The sequence below is a fragment of the Aptenodytes patagonicus genome, chromosome 21, assembly GCF_965638725.1.
Source record: "Aptenodytes patagonicus chromosome 21, bAptPat1.pri.cur, whole genome shotgun sequence".
NCBI lineage: Eukaryota > Metazoa > Chordata > Aves > Sphenisciformes > Spheniscidae > Aptenodytes > Aptenodytes patagonicus.
The window spans coordinates 6,339,331-6,359,415 of record NC_134969.1 but is presented as its reverse complement, the minus strand read 5'-3'; the positions used below and the strand labels follow the sequence as shown (position 1 = coordinate 6,359,415).

The 20,085-nt window shown below is 54.7% G+C and overlaps 1 protein-coding gene across 1 annotated transcript in view; it reads left to right on the top strand.

The window, feature by feature from the left end:
• SDC3 (syndecan 3) overlaps positions 1 to 18,596 on the top strand; it is a 44,318-nt gene extending 25,722 nt beyond the window's left edge. The window contains exons 2-5 of the mRNA XM_076357348.1: positions 13,453 to 13,570; positions 14,026 to 14,624; positions 16,347 to 16,617; positions 17,512 to 18,596. Coding sequence (XP_076213463.1) covers positions 13,453 to 13,570; positions 14,026 to 14,624; positions 16,347 to 16,617; positions 17,512 to 17,678 — 1,155 coding nt within the window. The 3' untranslated portion in view covers positions 17,679 to 18,596. The remainder of the gene's footprint in view (positions 1 to 13,452; positions 13,571 to 14,025; positions 14,625 to 16,346; positions 16,618 to 17,511) is intronic.
• The last annotated feature ends 1,489 nt before the right edge of the window (positions 18,597 to 20,085 follow it).

The following is a 20,085-nucleotide window of genomic DNA, read 5'->3' as shown; positions in this document are numbered from 1 at the left end:
GACCTCCTCCTTAGCACTTTTGGAGGGAGGCAGGCTGATTTTGCAGCCGAAAAGATGCAGCTGAAATGAATTTCATAGCCGGGATGGATGCTGTCGTGCCCAGAGGAACTGAGTAGAGCCAGAATGTGGCCCCAGGCTGGCTGCTGGCCTCTCTCTGCTTTGTGGCATTACCTCTCCTCCTTGGGCACGGCAGGGAGGGCAGGGAGTCCGGTGTGAACTCCCCACCCTGCTGTAATTCTTGTTGGAGAGCTGAATGATGAGGCAAGACAGCAGAAATTGGGTTACTCTCGGAGGTGAGAAGCACTTCCACGTATGCTGAAAACCGCTCGCTGTTTGCAAGGAGCCTGAGCTGGGGTTTTCACACCCCCTTTGCAGCGCTAACACCTGGTTGCTCTGAATCTAATCACCCATCAATCTATTTCTAAGGTGCAAAAAATTCGGGTATTTAAGTGTCAAGCAAGCAACACTTGGTATTTGCGCATCTTTCAAGTGCTGATTGATTAACCCTCTCGACACCCCCAAAATCAGGTGCCTTCCACCCACGATAGTGGCACATCAGCCCCAGAAAATCAGTGCACCTCACTGGGAGCCTGATGGCCCCAGCATTACCCCCGCACCCCAGTCACCCGTGCGTTCTTCCCTGGGTTTTGCTTTGGGGTCTTGTCCTCAGGATGATCTCGACAAGGATTAACCCCTTTGCCCGAGTCCGTCCCAGCTTAGGGGCTTGCAATAAATGGGAGCGCAGCACGTGCAAAACCTCGCTCCATCCCTGCCTTGCTTTTAATGCACCAGGCATTAAATCGTTGCGTCTTGAGGGTTGGCGCCACCATAATATTTTGTTAGCGCTGCTGCCTGCCTCGTCAGTGCTTTAACATGGAAGAGCTGGGAAATCTGAGCAGGGAGAGAGCCGGATTAGGTTTCCCCCGCTCCGACCGTGCAGCATGGCCGGTGGAGAACAAGGACGCCAGTGTCCGAGGCGCCGTGCATCCAACCATCCTGGCACTTCTTTTTTTTCCCCTCTTTCTGCTGCTGGGGTTGTAAAGAAAAACTGAACCTGGAGAGACCCGATTGCTCCAGGTGGATCATGCACATTGGGTGCACGGCAGTGGCTTTTCTCCAGCTGTGGTGTTCATCCTTCCCTGGCCACGGAGAAGGGAAGCAAATGGGCTCCTGTTGGCAGCAAATAGGGTGGAAGGGGGAAAAAACCCCCAAACCTCGTTCCCTAAATGAGACCGGGAGAATAAATATTTTCTCCTCACTTGGGAGCTGGTGGGCCTGTGGAAACGCTGGCGTTGCCCTCGGGTGACCCGGGAAGCGTGTAATCAGCCCAACCATCTGGCTGGGGAGATTTGGATGCGTTGAGGAGCTCAAGCTGTTGCCCAAAACCACCCAGCTGTAGACAGGCTTTGCGCTCGGCTGCAGCCAGCACTGCCGGTGGCTTTGCAAGGGCTAAACCTCTAGTGACTGACCAAAAGGAATTGGCCGGTCCTTGGGACTGGAGAACACCCCTTTATTTTCACCCACCCGCAATGAGCAACAGGCAGGAGGATGCATGAAAGTGTCACGTTAAGTGGGAATAATTAGTTCAGGTCCCCACCGAAAGCCTCTCAGGTGTAATCAGGACAGTAATTAGGGGAGAGGAGGCTGCTTCCCAGCGAGGTGCCGCACCCCAGTTCTTCCCCACCCGTGTGCCCCCGCAGCACCTCAGCGTTGGGTTTGTTTCTCTATGGGACAAAACTTTGGGTGTGCAAAACTTTCCATTGAGCTCCTCTTGCATCTCAGGTCTGGCTTAAAAGCTCTCGAGTATTTGGTGTTTGGTTTTTTTTTTTTGCTTCTAGTTTTGAGGCATTAAGGTGCAAATTTCTGGTCTTCTCTTTCCAGTAAAGGGGGCTGGAAATGAGCTTTTTCTCTCTGTCTCTCTGCTGGGGAGAGCAAAGAGGTTTCGTCAACGCCCTGGGTCCTGGAGCATGGAATTGAGGGGAAAAAGGAAAAGGTTAAAAATAAAGGAAAGAAAATAAAGGAGGAAAACAAAAAAAAAAAGAAAGGAAAAAAGAAAAGGCTGAAAAAGAGCTCGGGAGGAGAAATGCCATCAGAGCCGGCACACATCCAGCTCACGGGAGCGGCTCTTGCCAGGCTGGAGACCTTCACCTGCCACCAGCCTGGCTGTCCGGCTCGCTGGCCATGGTCCCAGCTCGCAGCACCCACCCTGGCTTTGTGGGTGCTCTGCACCCCTTAGGAGTGGAGACCAGGGCTCTGCTCCCCCCCCAGCCCCCTCCCCACGGGCAGGAGCCCCTTCATTCCCCTCCCAGCTTGCAAACGCCATCTCCAACTCCACCTGTTTCGATCTGTATGGGTTTTGGGTTTTTTTTTCCCTTCCATAAGGAAAGGTCCCTTCACCCTGTGCCCAGCGGCAGCTGCAGGATCCAGCCCGAGGCCAGCACTCACCCGTGGGACCCAGCCCAGGGGATGCTCCCAGCAGTGCTGGCCACCACGACATTTGCACGGCTGAAAAACTCCAACCCCAAACCTCTCTTTAACGTGATGGTGGCCCCTGGCGTCATTCAAGTCTCAATTTGATTTTTTTAATATCCGCTCTAACAGCGAGGCTGTCTTGTGCGCTGGGGCTCTGGCAAGGTTAAAGCAAGACGCAGAATAAACCACCAAGCCCTGAGCAGACCCGTCTGCCTGTCCCCCTCCAGCTCTGCCTTCCAGCTCGTCCCTGCTGTCATTCCACATCAGGAGGTTGAGTTCTGGTTGGAGAGGACATTGCGCCTTTCCCCCACGGTCCTCAGGGAAGGGGGAAACTGAGGCAAGGGCTGACGATGCCCTTTCCCGCAGTGTGCTGCCCATCGGCACTAGCAGACATGATATAATCCATGGCACAGAGGACACTTATCCTGCCGGCCTCTCCGTCTCCCCCGGGAGTCGGCTCACCCTTTTATATGTCTGGCTGGTGAGGAAACGCTATCAGCCCAGAGTTGCAGCCAGGGGTTGGGGGAGCAGAGAAACATGAGCTGCTGGGACAGCGGGGTGTGAGATGTGGATGTCCCTCTGCAGAGGTGCGCCATTGTCCCCAGAGCCTCGGGGATGGGAGAGGAGCCCCTGCCTGTCCCCTTCCCCTGTCCTCCATTATTTGCACCTATTTCGCAGGCAGGTAAACGGAGGCATGCAATGACTTGTCCCCTGTGCATGCCACCCAAGCATGTGGTCAAGTCCACAGGTCCCTGCCCCTCGACAGCACTGAAGATGCTTGTCTTGGCCGAACTCCATCTGCATGGCCTGGATACGGAGCACGGGACCATCTTCCCCCGGGTTGGGTAGGGCGAGCGCTCCCGGGGGCCCGTCTGTGCCACTGGGTCTCTGCGGAGGAGCTGGAGGTGAGATGGGGAGCGTGTGAATCCCAAAGTGCCAATTAGCAATGTCCTGCTGCTGGGAGGCTGCCGGGGAGGTGTTTAACAGACACAGCAGCAGTCACTGTGCCAAGCGCTCGAGGAAGGGCAGGGAAGGAAAAAAAAAAAGTCCTATTTTGCAGCTCTTTGGAGAGCTGAATCTCAGGGAGGGGAGCGAGCTCTGAAATGCGCCTTTGTGGAAGGTGAGAAAAGCTCGAGGCAGTTTTGTATGTTAAGCTGCAATAGGATTATGGAGCAGAGCAAATTAAATCAGTTCTGTAATGACTGGGGGGGAGTTCCTGCTGACGGCGGCGGCTCCCGAGTCCCAGGAAGGAAACGGTGGATGGAGCCGGGGGGGCTGAGACCCACCGTGAGCATCCGTGGATGGTGGCCTGGGGTCCGCGGGCAGTGTGCCGGCAAGGGCAGGATTTTCCTGGGGCTGCCTGCGTCGCCATGGCAATGCGCAAACCCATGGGAATTAATGAGTCTGGAGCACACCGTGAATCCTTCGGGGCGGAAAAGAAATCGGCCTGGCCAGGTAGAGCGAGGAGGTGGAGGAGGGCAGGCGGCAGAGCTGGGGGTGTGGGCATCCTGGCTGCCTGAGCCCTGCCCATCCCTGCCTGCCAGCCTGGCTGGTTTTGCTCCATCCCATGCAGGTTGTCTCCGTTGCCCTGCCTGGGTTAGCAGGATGCTCTCTTTAGGATGGAGGGCATCGCAGGTTTGGGATTTTTCAGCAAGTGGGTATCTCCCCACTCCAGGGTACCAAGGGGGACTGTAGAGCCCAGCTCTGACTTGGCTTTTCCCCTACACCCAGGCTTGGGGGAACCTTCTGCCCTGCTCCCGCATCTGCCAAGAGTATCATTTCCAGCCAAGTGCTCCATCAGCTCTGGCCAAACCTGCAGCCGTGGGGCAAAGGGCCACGCTTTGAACTGCTGCCAATGCAGCAGGAGCCAAACACAGCAGTCCCCAGGGGTGCTTAGGGCGCGGGGGGACCTGCCACAGCAGGGGAGCCCCGAGAAGCCACTTGGACTACCTGATGCAATCCCAGCCGATGCGTGGCAAAGCCTCGCTGGACTCTTTTGTGCCTCTTCATCTGGCATTTTGCATGCAGCAGGAGGTGGGGACTTTTGTTTGTGTGTGTGCTTTTTTTTTCTCCTCCATCTCCCCGGCGGTAAAAAGCAGAGCGTGCTGAGAGATGAGGTGTTAGCAACAATTTACATCGGGAGATTTGTTATTTTTCATGCCAGGCCTGGCTCGGGGATATTTATTGTGTAGTGGAGTAGGATCTGGCACTAATCCATTGAAGAATTGGGATAAAAAATGATGGTGGAGACAGATGATCCCAAGGAGGAGGAGGAAGAGATGCTGTTTGAAGAGCTGAGCCTGGTCCAGGGTACCCGGACTCGGTGGTTCATTATATTCCCCGAGTGATGATTAAACACTCACAAGCATACGCATCCGAACGCAGGTTTTGGGATGCGCCCGCACCCAGCCTGGCTCCTCACAGCATTGCCTGCATTGGCAGCGGAGAATCGATACAAAGCCAGAATAATTGCTGTTCTTTGGTAAATGTTAATGATTATTTTACTTGCATAAAATAACCGGCCTATTAAATCAAAATGCACTGGGGTTTAGGCAGCTGTTATTCAGGGGCTTAATTAATCTGGGAAAGAATGAAGTTACACAAAATAACTGGCTGCTGCTCGCCGGAGCTCAGACCATGTTTTGTGAGTGGGATCTCTGCTGGCCGTGAGCATCAGCCCCCCGGTTTCCACCAGCATCCTGCACCCCCAAGCTGCAGCCATGCTGCGGCACTGCCTTCTAGCCCAGCCTCCTCGGCTTTGCCATGTGCATCTCTGTCTCAAGCAGCTTTGGTGGTCTCTAGCACCAGTCCTCGGGCAAAAACTTGGCTGGGGCTGACCACGCTGGGACACTGAGGTCTTTTCCCGAAGCAGCGGGTCCTGGCGACACTGAGATGCTGTCTGGAGCAGCTTTCCAACAGATTTATTTTTAACTCGCAGCCTTGGATCGAAGAGTGGAAATTCAGTGATTTTTTCGTAGTGGGAAAAGAGATGTGGAGTCTTTAAGGTTCAGAAACAATGTTTTCATTCCAACTTTATGTGTGAGTTAATATTATTTCAACTGTTTATAGTATCATTAAATCACGTGTTGGGATGAGTTATTAAGGTTTTCTGTATAAAACACCAAAAAGGTGCTTTCAAGGGGTAATTAATTGAAAATATCCCATGGAAAATATAGAAATGATTTATGCTTTTCCTGCGATATGTTCTCAGTTTATATGTGTTTTCCCGGAGAAAACGGCTTTCAGCCCCTGACGGATTGCTGACCGTGGCTGCATCTTTCCGAGCTTTCCAACGCGACCAGATTCAGCAGCTCCCTGAGGAGACACGCTCTGGGTCGCTGTTGCTCTTGCACGCTGCCATTGCCATTGGCATTGCTCCGTCCTGGCAAGGGCAGTCTTCTGCCCACCTCGTCCTCTCCCCTTGGCCTTGCAGCGTGCAGGGCTGCAGGTCTGCTGCTGGGAGCAGGGGTTTGGGCTTCCCAAAGCTGTCTCACTGGGTAGAAATGCAAACAGACCTTTAGCAAGAGCACCGAGGCTTTGGCTTTCTGTTTTTGCTGTTCAGTTTGCAAGCAGGATGGGCAGGGGATGGGATGCAGAGACCTGGACAAGAGCCTTTGCTTGACATCAAGGGACAGGACGGTGAGCTGATCCTCGTGCTCGTCTGCACCATCCCGTCCCATTCTCCAGGCTGCTTTTACACTGATTCAATCTTCCTTTTCCTCTTTAACTGCCCACCTGTCAGGATGTGGAGCAGGCTGGTCCCCTGCATTCCTGCTGATGCTCTCCACATGCGTCCCTTCCCCTGCCTTGGCCCCATCTCATGCCCCAGATTTGTGCCGGTGGCTGCTGCGTGGCTGTGGACATCCATATCATGGGATAAAATCGCCTCCATCCCCAGCTTGCCAGTTCTCCCTGCAGCAGGAACCTTCCCATCCGAAACCCCAGGTGTGGTGCTGGGGGCTGCGGCCGGACTCGGTCGGAAGAGGCGTGTGGGCTCCTCAGGCTGTGATGCTTTCCTGGGGTTTGCTTCACCCCGGGGTTGCTTGGCTCTGCTTTCCGTGCACGCTGCCAATGAGCCTTAGATGTGTGCCAGGGAAAGGATTTTACCACCCAGCTTTGTCCCCCATCACCACCAGCCCAAGCTCCGGGCACGAAGCAAACCTGCATCCCGACTACCTTAGAAACCACCAAATTTAATCCTTTTTTATTTCCCTTCTGATTCCTTCAGGGAAAACTCTAGAGCTTCTGTACACAGCCAGGAAGGTTAGAAACACCCACAGCCTTCAATCACTTCCACCACCCAGACTGGGGCAGATAAATCCCAGCCAGGGCTTTTGGGGTGCGGGGAGATGCTCTGACCCTCTGCAAAGTCCCGCAGACAGCAGATGCTGGGACTCGAGTTGGGTTTTCTCCCCCACCCGGACCGCTCCCGTGGGAGCTCCTCCATGCTTTCAGAGGCGGCTCTTCTCCCTTTCTCCCCCCCCTTAGCCCACCCCATGAGGCCGTTTAATTCCTCCTTCCCCGTGACACCCCCGGGGAAGCAGACCCCAGACCCAGTTTGGGTGGATGCGCTGGAGAACACCACCCATTGCCCCGCACCAGCGATGGATGCGTCGCCATGGAGGAGATGGTTTCCATGGCGACCGTTGCCATGCCAATGGCTACCGGCAAAAGGCCCGAGAGCATCCCGGGGAGCTTCACCAGCCTCTCGCCGTGGTTAAAGATGGATTGATTTATAAAGCTCCCTTCCTCCCGGTGTGAAAGCCAGACACTCAGCAGTGAATATTGCTTTTGCAATGGCAGCACGCTTGGGCTTTAATGTTCGGGGCAGGTGTTGGGAATTTTAAGAATCTCTGCGAAAGCCCTGCTGTGGAGTGGAAACACCCTAAAAAATATAACACCCTAATCCTCCCTGCCTAGGGAAGGAGGGACGTGCAAGCAAGGGTGTGCAGGGAATTTAGGAAGACCCAAACCAGCCAGTCCCCGTGTCCCAGGACACGTCCAAAGATGCAGAGGGGTCTGGACCGTACACAGAGGTGGCGGGCAGGTCCCCTCCGTGCCTTGGTTTCCCCATGTTTTAAGTCCCAAAATCCTCTGGTGTATGTGGAGAGCTGCTCGTGGGAGGGCTGAGTGTGTCAGTGGGGCCCTTTTCCTGAGCTTTACATTTTTTTCACCTGTAAAATGGTGTCACCCACCTTGATAAAGGGAGAGGAGAGGAGAGGGTGAGATGGGGCTTCCGCTGTGCTGGGGGGGTTAGGTGGCATAGATGACGGAGAGGGACTGAAGCCTCTCTAATCTCCCTGTTCAGCTCCGACGGTGCCGAGCCAAAGGGCCTGAGCTCTCCCTTCCCAAGGCTCTCAGCACAGGATTTGGGTGTGATTTGTGCTGCTGTGGCCCCTTGACTGCTGTTCCTGGCCGGTCCAGCCAAGCCGCGGAGCGGAGGCATCGAAGGGGACAGTGAGCGGCCGGGTGGGCGTCATTGCCTGCCGATCTCACTCAGCCCTGTGGCGGCTGCAGGAGCAAAAGAGTCCTCTGGGATCAAGCAGGGGATGTTTTTCTTATCCGAGCTCTATGTAGTGGCCATGTCACCTCCAGAGCTGCTGACATCCAAATCCTTTGGGTCTGGCACTGATTTGGGGTCATTTAGAGCACTGGAGGAATGTTTATTGAAATTTGACTTTCTGGCCCTGCCTTATGGAGACCGCTTTGCATTGGGGTTTGCTTATATAGCAGCAGATCTGTGACATTTTTGGACGCTGGAGGAGTAGAAGTAGGGCAGGCGATCGGGGTCTGGATGATGCCAGAGCTGGATCGTGGCCTGGGCTGCCCCCATGGCTGGCACGGCAGTGACTGGCTCATGGGCTGAGCCATGGGGACATGGAACGAGCGGTTCCCTTTCTGCAGGACAGTCCTGAGCATGGCCCGGCAGAGAACCAGCACCTCACAGGGCACATTTAAACCTTTCCGCTCCTTTTCACCTCCCACGGACTTGGACATCACCAAAGGTGATGCAACCCCCCCAGGCCCAGCTGGCGTCTTGGGCCCCGGTGCCTCCAGCAGCTTTCCCTTGACCCCTGGTTTAATTTCCCTAATGAAGCCCGTCTGGGGGAAGCACGGGCTGAGCTGGTTAACGAACGCCCCTGCCAAGAGCCATTAGCTGGGAAGTTGTAATTGCACGGATGGGAGCTGCTGTCCCTTGGCTCAAGCCGGCTAATCGGTGGCCCTCGGCATCCTGCTGCAGGCAGGGCAGGGCAGGGCAGGGGCTGGCATGGGGCAGGGGGCACCAGCCAGGACGAGCATCGTGCTGAGGTTTCCTCCCTGCCCTGAGGAGCCTCTGCCCACCTGGCTCAGCGTTGCATCGGACACCCGGAGAGGGCTGCACAGAGGACCTGGGAGTCCTGCGAGCGGGTCCCCCCATCCTGACCGTGGGAGGAGATTGATCAAGGGTGCGGATGCGGCTCGCGTGACTCCCAGCCTTAGGCAGGCACGAAATTCGTGCCATGGAAAACCCTCTCTTGGGGCTGGCAATCCTCGGTGGTTGCAGAGGCTTCGCCCAGTGCCGGGGTTCCCGCTGGGGTGGCAGCCCTGTCCCTCCTGCAGTGGGGTTGGGACAGTCCGTGACACCATCCCTGGGGACCTGAGGTGGCAAGGGACAGATCCAGCACGCCCCGGAGGGTCCTGCCAGCGGGCTCCCTCCAGCCTTGCTCTGACCACGTGGAGCCTGCTGTGTTGGGGATAAAGTCTGAGTGAAGTTTCTCTTTTGGGACAAATCCAGCCAGCTGTGTCTTTGCTGCGATGCAGGCTGTGATGGATGGGGAGGCAGCCACAGGTCGGGAGGTGGGAGCTGCCATCCTGCATGATTTGTGACTTCCCGGGCTGGCAAAATCACCATTCCTCTCCGCTTCATCCCAGCCGTGCAAGGGGGAGCAGCCCCCTCGATGCTGGGGGGAGGCTGGGGGCCGTGCATGACTGCGGGGCTTGGTGCACGTAGAGTATTAACGATCTAAGCAGCAGTAAATCCAAATAAACACCAACTGTTCCCAAGATTTATTACATGAGCCTGACCTAATACCATCAGGGCTGTAGCTGGGGCAGCCTCCTCCTCCAGGAAGAGGTTTACGTCAGTGCCTCGGGAGAGGAGCGGTATGGGGGCTTTTTTGGGAACAGCCGTGTGCCAAACACCCCTGCTCTGCACCAGGAACACCTGGAGATGTTTCACAAGCCTTATCAATAAATCTTTGTGAAGCTTATTGGGCTGGGGCTGTGCTTACTGCAGTCAGGGGGTCCCCCCATGCCTGGTCCTGACTGTGTGGTTATTTAGGGGTTTATGCTGGGCAGATGCTAGGATGAAAGATGCTGTAGAGGAGGAAAGGGTTGTCCAGCATCTGTTGCTGCTTGCCATGGTTTTGTATCACGAGCTCCCCCTGCACGCAGGAGTGGCTCGGGAGCAGCCTCTGGAGACTTGCGGACAAGCAAGAGAAGGGAGACTCTCTGCCATCCTACTTTAGGTCCCATTTCACCTTCCCTGAGCAGCAGGAACGCTGCAGCTTCATGAATATTGCAGTGCAACAGCAGCGTTGCGCCTGGTCGTGCAGGAGCTGGTATTACATGCACTGAGCTGGCCAGGCAGCAGCTGGAGCTGGCCTGCTGGTGGGCTGCCCTGTGCTGTGGGCTGCTGTAGTCCCTCCTTGGTATGAACTGCACTGATCGTCGCCGATCCTCTGGAATCCACAGCGCAAAACCTGGCTGAGAACATCTCTGCAGGCTGGTGTGTGAGGGGCAGGCGTGGGAGAGACGTCTCTCACATCAAGGGAGTTGTCTCCGGAGAGTGAGTTTTGGCCCTGTGAAGTGTTTTATTGCTGTGAAGTTGTTCCTGCTGCAGTCAGAGTCTCCGGGAGATGGATCCCCGTGGGGCTGTGGTGTGGATCCTGATCCCTCAACCTGGAGGGAGTCAAGGTGTTTGCACAGTGCAGGGAGTGCGGATCTGGGGAGGAGAAAGACCTGGCGGAAGGGTTCCCAGCTCCAAATCTGCATCACGCTGGGGAGCCACACACTGCAGGTTGGACCACGGAATCAGTCGGTGTCCTGGGAGGATGCTGGAAGCAGGCAGCGGTGCCTGGGGACTCCTCCCCGGCCATGTGCTGAGCAGGCAGGTGCTGGGCCGGGTTGTTGTGTGAGCAAAATATGGGGGTGTTATACTCATGGGAAGGTTTGCTTTTGGATTTGGGGCTGGAAAATTCTCACCGGCATCTACCCATTTGCCCTCGCTGCATCGCTCCAGGCTTTTCTCCTGGGCAAAGCAGATCCAGGACGCATGCTGGCTGTGCTGAGTCTCTCCACCCTGTGGGATGGATGGATGGATGGATGGATGGGGGCTGGCGTGGCATGGTGGGGCTGTGTGCTTCTGTTTTCGTTTCCCGGTCCAAGGATGGGGAGCCGGGAGTTGGTGGCTGGAGCTGCCTCGCCTGGTTCCAATTTAAGGGAGAAATGGGCTCAATGGAGCTGGGCCATGTGGCTTCCATTACAGTGAGGCTTTGCAGGTCACACAGAGAGAATCTGGCCTTCGGGGAGCTCGCCCGGGTTAGCTGGCAGGGGTGAGGGGTGGTCTGGGGAGCACCTGCACAGTGGTCTCCTTGTTTCTCAGTAAGCCTCAATATTTTTGGTGTAATAATCAAAAGGCAAATAAAAGCAACTCCAAATATTTCTTCCTCCCATCCTTCAAACCTTGCATTTTTTCCCTTGCCTTCCCATCAGTTTTGGTGGCCTGTCTCATAATTTATGGGCTCCTATGGGTGGTGCACCCCATCAGCCTTCAAAAGACACTGAACCAGCCCCTGCATGTCCCCTGGGATCTCCTGGTCCTTGGCTTCCCTGCACTGGACACAGGGACAGAGGAGTCCTGGATGGGCTGTTTCGCAGTGGGTGAGCTCCGTAGCTTTGTCCTGCTGATCCAGGAGGGACATTGACCCAAAGGTTTTGGAGTCAGTGCTGGGGAGTCATGGAAAACTTGCATGGTGAAACCAAAGGTGGTTTTTGGGGTCTTTTACATCTATCCACTGCCTTTCCCCTGGGCTACAGCAGATCCTGCCTGGGCATCTATTTGTTATTGCATTTTATTTATTTTGTTGTTGCACGCTGGTGAGACATCACTTATTTAGCAAAATCACTTGCACTGATCCTTGGTGCATCAGTTTTTCCCTGCTTTTTACCATCTCCTCTCCAGGAGCTGGAGCCTGTTCCTCCATAGATCAGAGCAAAGCATTATTTGAAATCATTTGGCAACACCGAGCTCATCTCGCTTGTCACCCATTGGTGACACCTTGATTTCCAAGGAGGGAAAGCAAGCTTCTGCCTCGCAGGGATGTGTCCCCCTCACTCTTGGCTACTCCCTGCCTCCGTCCCATCTCTCCTGGTCCATCCTCTCTCCAGGCTGTTTCCCCAGCACTGTGACCATTGCTGGGCTTTCCAGCATCTCTGCAGGGTTCATCAGCACCAACTCCCAGATTCAGAGCACATCACTTCCAGCCTCATGCTGCAGTGGGGTTTGGCCTCTGTGGCTCGGCAAGGGGCCACATGATTCCCACTTCCCTGCGGATTAATTCTGGTGGATAACAGACTTTTTCAGTGAGCTGCTGGTGACTGTGTATTTGAAACTCCAGGATGGTGCATTATCTTTGGGGCAAAGACTGAGTCTTCCCAGGAAGTTTGGAAAGTGCACAGCACGTTGGAGACTGGCAGGATATAACCAGTGGCTGCAGTGATAGGGGAGAGCACTGCTATCACTTGAGATAAAGGAATAGATCCAGCCTGAAAAAGCTCATCAGTGCTTTCAGGAGAGACAGACACTTAAAAGCCCAACTCCCCTTGATCTTCCCAAGAGATTTATGTCCTCAGGAATGTGCTCGTGCTGTCACTGTGGGTGTATGACACAAGTGGTACATCTGCAGCAACCCAGTGACTATATAGGCAGGGTTTGGGCAGCAGACATCTCCTTGGCTTGGGCACCGGGCAGTGATCAGCCTGCAGCCCCTGGGAAGTGTCCTCCAACCTCCCAGTCCCGAGCACCTCGCTGCAGCTGAGGGCTGCTGGGTTTTCTCTCCCCTGCCAGCTGATGGGCTCCAGGAGAAGAGATGTGGGGACAAAAATGCCAGTTAAGTCCCAAATTTCTATGCCATAAGACCTTCTGACATTTCAAAATTCCTTTTTGTTCCAATCTGGAATGAAAACAAAGAAACTTGAAGCTGTTGTCAAGAGGTAAAATGCTCTAATAAGTGAAGGGGACCCTTCTACTCCTTTATTTTAAATTTAAGCACTAACCTGGCTTGTTACATCTTGAAACATCTGATGCTATCTTGCAGATCAAAGCCTCCTTGTTTGGGTTGTAATGAAGTGTCAAACTGTTTCCTTGCAACACTTTGATCTGGAAAACAAGATGTTTAAGAGCCCTACTAGCAAGGGCTCTTCAAGTTTTAGCGGCGCTGCAGAGCAGTGGAATATTTGAAGTCTGATATTGTTTCATATTGAGACTTACCAAGTTACGGCAGCTGATAGTGTGCGTTACTGTCACGCCTGCGCCAGGAATCACATGAAAATCGTTTAAAATGAAACAATAGCAAGCTGGAGAACCAAACTGATAATTTTTCTAACAGTTTCCAAAAGCAGTTGTTGTTCTTTTTCCCCCTTTTTCCAGAGGGCTCATTTCCATGGGAAATGTTATTGGAGTCAATGTGAGCTCTCCACAAAATGTCAGCTTGTCTGAAAGATTTGCAGCAGTGAATTGTTTCGGGGGAAAACAACACGGTCCTGGGTGGTTCAGCTGGAGAGCACTGCCTGCGCTTCTGCTCCCTTGGTCTTGCTTTTCCCTGGCCTGTTCAACCTGTGCATCACCCCGTGAGGGCTGTCTGGGGGTGTCTGTGCAGGGACTGGTCTTAATTCGGTCAGGCTGGAGCTGCTCACGCATCTCTCCCCACTTGGCTGCAGGCTCAGCGCTGGCGCAACGAGAACTACGAGAGGCCCGTGGACCTGGAGGGCTCCGGGGACGATGACCCCTTTGGGGACGATGAACTGGACGATGTCTACTCGGGCTCTGGCTCAGGGTGTAAGTAGCTGCGGGGCTCCTGGGGAAGGGTCCCTGGGGAGCCTGACCGTGGGTTTTGGTGGGACAGGAGAGGGGCTTGCCGTGGGATGCGAGGGAGGGGATCGCCCCTTGCCCATCTCTGGAGCCACCCTCCTGCCTTCTCCTAGACAAAACCAAAGGGAATGGTCCCAAAGGTTGGGCTCAAAGTGACTCCATTTCCCATTTCAGTCTCTGGTCCTACTGGGCAGGATTAACCTTTCCCCAGCACGACAGCATGTGCCAATGTTCTAGAGGTTTCACTGACCCCAGAGAAGGGCTTTGGCCACTACATGGGAATTTGCAGCCCTTGGTTTCTGCTGAGCCCGTAACCAGTCCATGCTCTCATTTTCTGGGGGGATGAGGTCAGGTGGGTGCCAGCCCTGGGAAATGCTGGGGCAGCAGCAGCTTCACCCTTTGCTCTTCTCACTCTCTTTCAGATTTTGAGCAGGAGTCGGGGCTCGAGACGGCAGTAAGCCTCACCACGGACACATCCATCACGCTCCCTACCACGGCGGCTGTGCTGCCCATCACCTCAGTGCAGCCCGTGGCAACCCCCTTTGAAACATTCCCTGCTGAGGACACCACCCCTGAGCAGACAACCAGCGTCTTGTATATCCCCAGGATGACAGAGACACCAGTGATCCCCAGTTGGAAAGCAACTACCACCAGTACCACTGCCAGCGACTCGCCTACCACCACGACCACCACCACCACGGCCACCACCACCACCACCGCAGCCACGACCACCACCAGCACCACCATGGCCACTGCCAAGCCCACCACTGTCCGGAGGTTCCTGCTCCCCTTTGTCACCAAGGCAGCTACCACCCAGGCCACCACCCTGGAGACACCCACCACCTCCATCCTCGAAACCAGCACACCAACAGAGGTGGCCACATCACAGCTTGTCCCCACCAGCACGGCCAAGCCCAGGTCCCTGCCAAAACCAAGCACCTCCAGGACTGCAGACCTCACGGAAAAAAGCACTGCCTTGCCATCCAGTCCTGCCACGCTGCCGCCCACAGAAGCCCCCCAGGTAGGAGGCAGTCGCCCTTCTCGCCTGCTAAAGGACTTGTGGGCCACGTTTGAAGCCAAGTGATGGTGATGGGAAGCCTTTGGGGTAGATCTGTCCTGAGCCAGTTGCTCAGAGGGAGGTCAAGCCAGGTTGGGCTCTTCCCAGCTCTGTGGAGAGTGGAACATCTGGGGAGCCGGAGAGGGGAGATTAAAGGGTGGGGGGTCTAGCATGGGCAGAGCATGGTGGTGGGGCTGGTGCGAGAGCTGATAGGGGGCACCCAGGGGTGTGCTGCACAACCCCGGTGCCCCCGGCTCTGCCTTGCCCAGCTGCTCCAGAGCAGCTTCCCCAGGCAGGAGGGGAGCAGGGCTGGGGGTACCACCACCCCATGGAGAAAGAGCGGCTTTCCTCTGGGTTTGGCGTCTGGGCTCATCGTACCATTTCCCAACTCGCAGCCCATCAGTGGGAGGCCCAAATGCTCCGCAATTACAGCTTGACAGTGCGTTTCCAGCCCGTCGGGTGTCCTGAGCAGGGGATTTAATCCGCTGATCTATCTCTCATTCAGAACCCCTCGGGGGATCTTTGAAAACCACTTTGACTGAAAGGTGGAGTGATTGGTCTAAACTAGTCCCTCTTTTCTGTGTACGTATATGTATGTATAGTGCTCTGGGCTCTCGCTGGCCTTCAATTAATCTCTGTCATAAAAACGCCTGCTTGTGGGAAGCAGTGAGCCATGCGCTCGCGCTGGGGGCTGCGTGACATGGAGCGGGCTCCTACTTGCCCGCGCCGGCTTCGGCCCATCGAGCTCTTTGCTAATCCTGATTTGTAACGTCCTGAGGCAGCTGTGGAGGGAGCTGTTTGCCCCGCAAAGGGGGGATCCCGGGGAGGTTCTGCTCGGGGATGCTCAGTGCAGTCCAGCTCAGCATGTGGACACTAGCAGGTCAGGCTGCCACGACAAGGGGGAAGGTCAGGGGGAATTTGGCCCTGAGGGAGCTGCAGGTGTGGGGCTGCGCAGGAGGCAATGAATAGGTCAGGGTTGTGCTGGAGGCAGATGCAGAGGCTCATCTGCCCGGCCCATGATTGCTATCCAGGCTGGGTTCGCCCCCTTGCCAAGGGTCTTGGTCAGGGACCACAGCAGGGACCTGGGCTGGCTCCATGTCCTGGGTGAGAAGGACCCATCGTCCTGCTCCTGCCCTGTGCCGCAGGGCTGCAACCATAAGAGCGGGTTGAAGGGAGAAAAGGGAGAGGGAAGGGACCCCCCTGGGGTTCATCCAATGGCATCCGATCCTTACGCTGGCTATGTTGCTGTAGCACAAACGGTTGCATCACTTCATGTCTAGCAAGGAGGCATCTGTGAGATGGTTCAGCCAGCCATCAGTCTACAGCGGGGACAGAGAGCCCAAATGAGGGTCTGGGATGTGGGGGAAGCTACAGGGAACAGGTGAGAGTTTGTGCATCTCGAGGGCACCTGGGATGGGGACAGACAAGAATGGTCCAGCTCAGCCATGGTGGCCTCAGCCTTTTAGTGACCATCAAGATGTGGGGTTGTGTTGCTTGCTGCAATATAACTGTCCACTTCAGTCACACAGGGAAGGGACACCCCAATGTTATACCCCACGTTCCTTGCTGAGAGGGCCACCCAGTCATCAGTACTGTGATGTCCTTTCTCTGGACACATCAGAGCTGCTGGAGGCAGGAACCACTCTTTGGTCCTTGTCCCCTGCTCCATCTTGTCCTTTCTCCCAGATGGAGCCAGGGGAGGTGACAACAGTCCTCGACAACGAGCTGGAGGTCCCAGTCAGCAGCGGCCCCAGCGGGGACTTTGAGATCCGGGAGGAGGAAGAGACGACTCGTCCCGAGCTCGGTAACGAGGTGATGGCTGTGGTGACGCCGCTGTCGGGACCTGGGCTGGGCAAGAACACAGAGCCAGGACTGATTGACAACACGATAGACTCCGGTAACTCGGCCGCTCAGCTCCCCCAGAAAAACATCCTGGAGAGGAAAGAAGTGTTGATAGGTGAGACCGGAGGCCATGGGCTTGCGGGGGAGGAGCTGGTGTGTTTGTGGGGGCGACAGACAGCTGGGCTGTCCGTACCCCAGGAGAGGGGTCGGTCTTTGGAGGGCATTGGGGTAGTGTCGAGCCTGGGATAACCCACACTCACCTGCCAAAATAGCTCCAGGGCCTGTGCTGGGCAGGTTCCCAGGGCCCTTTACGTCTTTGCCAGGAGAGTGCAGAGCTGTGCACAATTTGCTTTTGCTAAAATGGGTTTCCAGGAAAAAAATAGGATATTAGTGGAAAGATGTGCTATGGTGCTGGCTGAATACCACCCGGCCAGCTCTGACTGCAGGGGAGGAGAGAGGTGCCCTGGGAGGGCCACTTGTCTCAGCCAGAGGGACATCAGAGATGGCGCAGAGGTGTCAGTGTCCCACCGCCAGCTAAAGGGAGCTGGAGGAGATGGCACGGCAAAGCAGCTATTGTTCTGGTGGTCTTCAGCTGAGCGTAGTGGATGCCAGCAGGCACCGAAATGAGCAGCTCTTTGGGGGACTTTCTGCACCCTCTTTGCGTGAGGTTACAGCCTGTGCAGGGACCTCTCTGTGCCCGGGCTGCCTCGTGCAAGTCCATTGCCCACCGTGCAGCTGTAGAGTAGACGCCTTCAGGTCCTACCCACCCTTCAGCATCGCTGCACTTGGGAGCTTGTTGAAGCTCCTGGAATTATGTGATTGCATTAGCCCCTCACCTTCAGTTTTCAGTTTTCTTAACCGTAGATTTCAGGAAAAAAGTTGCTCGCAAACTTGCAAGCACAAAACCAAGCTGGAATCCAAAATGATCCCCCCCCAAATTATTTGTGCTGAAAGCCAGGCTGGGGCTGCGGGGCAGCACTGACAGCCGTGCCACTTCTCTGTGTTGCAGCGGTGATCGTGGGCGGCGTGGTGGGAGCCCTCTTCGCTGCCTTCCTGGTCATGCTGCTCATCTATCGGATGAAGAAGAAGGACGAGGGCAGTTACACGCTGGAGGAGCCCAAGCAAGCCAATGTGACATACCAGAAGCCTGACAAGCAGGAGGAGTTTTACGCATAGAAGGAGAGCCCGGCGTGCCTCGCACTCCCTCCCTCCCCACTCCAAACTCTCCCTCCTCCTCTACTTCATTCTCTCTCTCTCTCTCTCTCTCTCTCGGATCAGACTGTGAATTTAAAAAGCAAAACTTGCAACAGCTAAAGGAGAAAACACATCTTCGGCATGATGAAAAATCAAGCGCCCAGAGCATCACCAAGTTCAGACCGAGTACCGCTGGCCTTTCTGCAGCGGGAGGGATGGGGCAAGGAGCCAACGCCAAGGAACCCTTGCCCAGGGAGTGCCCTGGTGAGCACGGGACAGGGCGGTCAGGCTGCTGACGGTGGCTGGAGGTCACTGGGCTTTTCCCACCAACACAACAGATTCTGGGATCCGGACACCTTCTACCAGCCCTGGGGCGCAGGGGGGTTGGTTTGGATTTATCTTCCTTTTTTTTTTTTTTCCCCTTTGGAAAGGAGGGAGGTTTCTTTCCCCCTCTTTTTTTTTTTTATTTTTTATTTTCTTTTTGAATGGGGTTGGTTGCTTTGCAGGAATTGCCTTGCTCCCTGCTTCTGTTTGAAGAGAGGACGCAACTCTCAAATACGCTTCAAACCTTGAAAAAAGCACAAGCGGCCGGAATACCTGATGCCCCAGGGTTTGCTCTTGGAGTGGGGAAAAATAAATAAATACAAACATGGCCAGTACGCTGGAAATGATCTCTAGATCACCTCTTCAGAGAGTTCATGGAGCAGTAAGAAGCCACATTGGGGTATCTCGTGCTGCTCCCCTCCTGCCACCACCTCACTTCACTGCATCGCTGTGCACAGACAGAGACCTTAAATCTATAGAAACGGTGTGTCGCCGGCTGCTGAGGGGTTTGGTTGAGAAGGGACCTTGCTTTTGCTGGGTTTTCACTGTGACCAATAAAACTCAGCTTGTGCAGTATGACTGACAGCACTGGTTTTAAAACGGAGCGGGATGTTGCATGGTGGGGAGTTGGCAGGGAGAGGAGTTGGAAATGGAGAAGCTAAATGCTCTCCCCAGTTCCTCCAGAGGGGATAACAAAGCTCTACAAGGTGTGAGACGCAGCGTAAGAAAAGAAATGCAAAGCAGAGGCAATACTCAGTCCCCTCGGGGGTTGGGCAGGGGTCCCCACTGGGCCACTGGCACCCAGAAGGTGAAGAAGGTGAGGCAGAGCGGTGGCTTTCCACCAGTCAGCCCCAGGGCAGGTCTGCTCCTACTTCTCTTTTGTAAGACCCAGGATTGATGGTTTGTGTTTCTTTTGTTGTTGCTTAATTTCCAGTATAACCCACAGGGCCACGGATCAGCTCCGGGCACCCAGGAACCTGAGAGCTAAAGATCCTGGAAGCCATCATCACACAAGTACAGTGGTTTCCCCTCTGAGGCTGCCTAAGGTGCAGAACAGCAGGGCCTGATCCAGAGCCCAACTGTGCCTTCTAGAAAGGCTAGATCTTTTGGAGCAAGCTCTCTGCACAGAAAAGTCAATTAGATATTTCAATGAGTTGGCTTTTAATTAGCTGAAGCGCTGTTTGCAATGCAGTCAGGGAGCTGTGTTTTCATGATGGTTGTGAGCTCGATGGTGTCCCATGGAGACCTTGGCTTTGCTCTTAGAGCACTTTAAACAGGGAAATGGAAAAAAATTGGTTGCTTTGACTCTGTTGCATCGGAATTAACCTGCACAGACACAGTGACATTTTGTCCCCTCAGGGTGTTAGTGGATATAGGGATTTATGACCCTGGTGGAGCCTACAAGACAGCAGTGCTTCTTTATGTCAGGAATTTGAGAGGCCAAATGCGCATATTTTATATATATATATATATATATACTCACATACATACACAGTTATATATATATGAAATGAAATCCCTGTAAATTTTCATTGCACTGCATATGATGGCTGGATGGGATTTTGTGGTTGTGAAGGTGTGAGGTTTGGGCTACATTCCCTTGGGGTGTGCAGTGCAGGGTCTGTAACCCAAAACACCAACCTGGTTTTACTTCAGGGCAGGGAGCAGAGCCCTTGCACACAGGCCAGCTCTAAAATCCCCTTTTGAGAGATGTCAGCCTCAAAATCATCATTGTTTCGGTTCTTTTAGTTTGGAGAAGACAGTCCTGTTGGATGTCTTGGATGGTGATGCTGAAAGGCGGATGGTGTGTGTGTGTGCGCCCATTTCTTGGGTGAATCCCGGCTGCGGAGGATGAGGATGCTGTGAAGGGAGGACCACACGTCTGAAGAAGGCTGGTGCCAACCTGGCTCCGAGAGCCACTTTCTCTGACCTGCTTGAAGGGGAGAGTTTCAACTCATGGGTTTGATGGTTTTTGGTTTTTTTGGTCCTGTTGGGACTACACAAAGGGCCCTAGCTGTTGGGGAGTGGCAGAAATCAAGCCTCTTCACGATTTAATGAGTTGGGC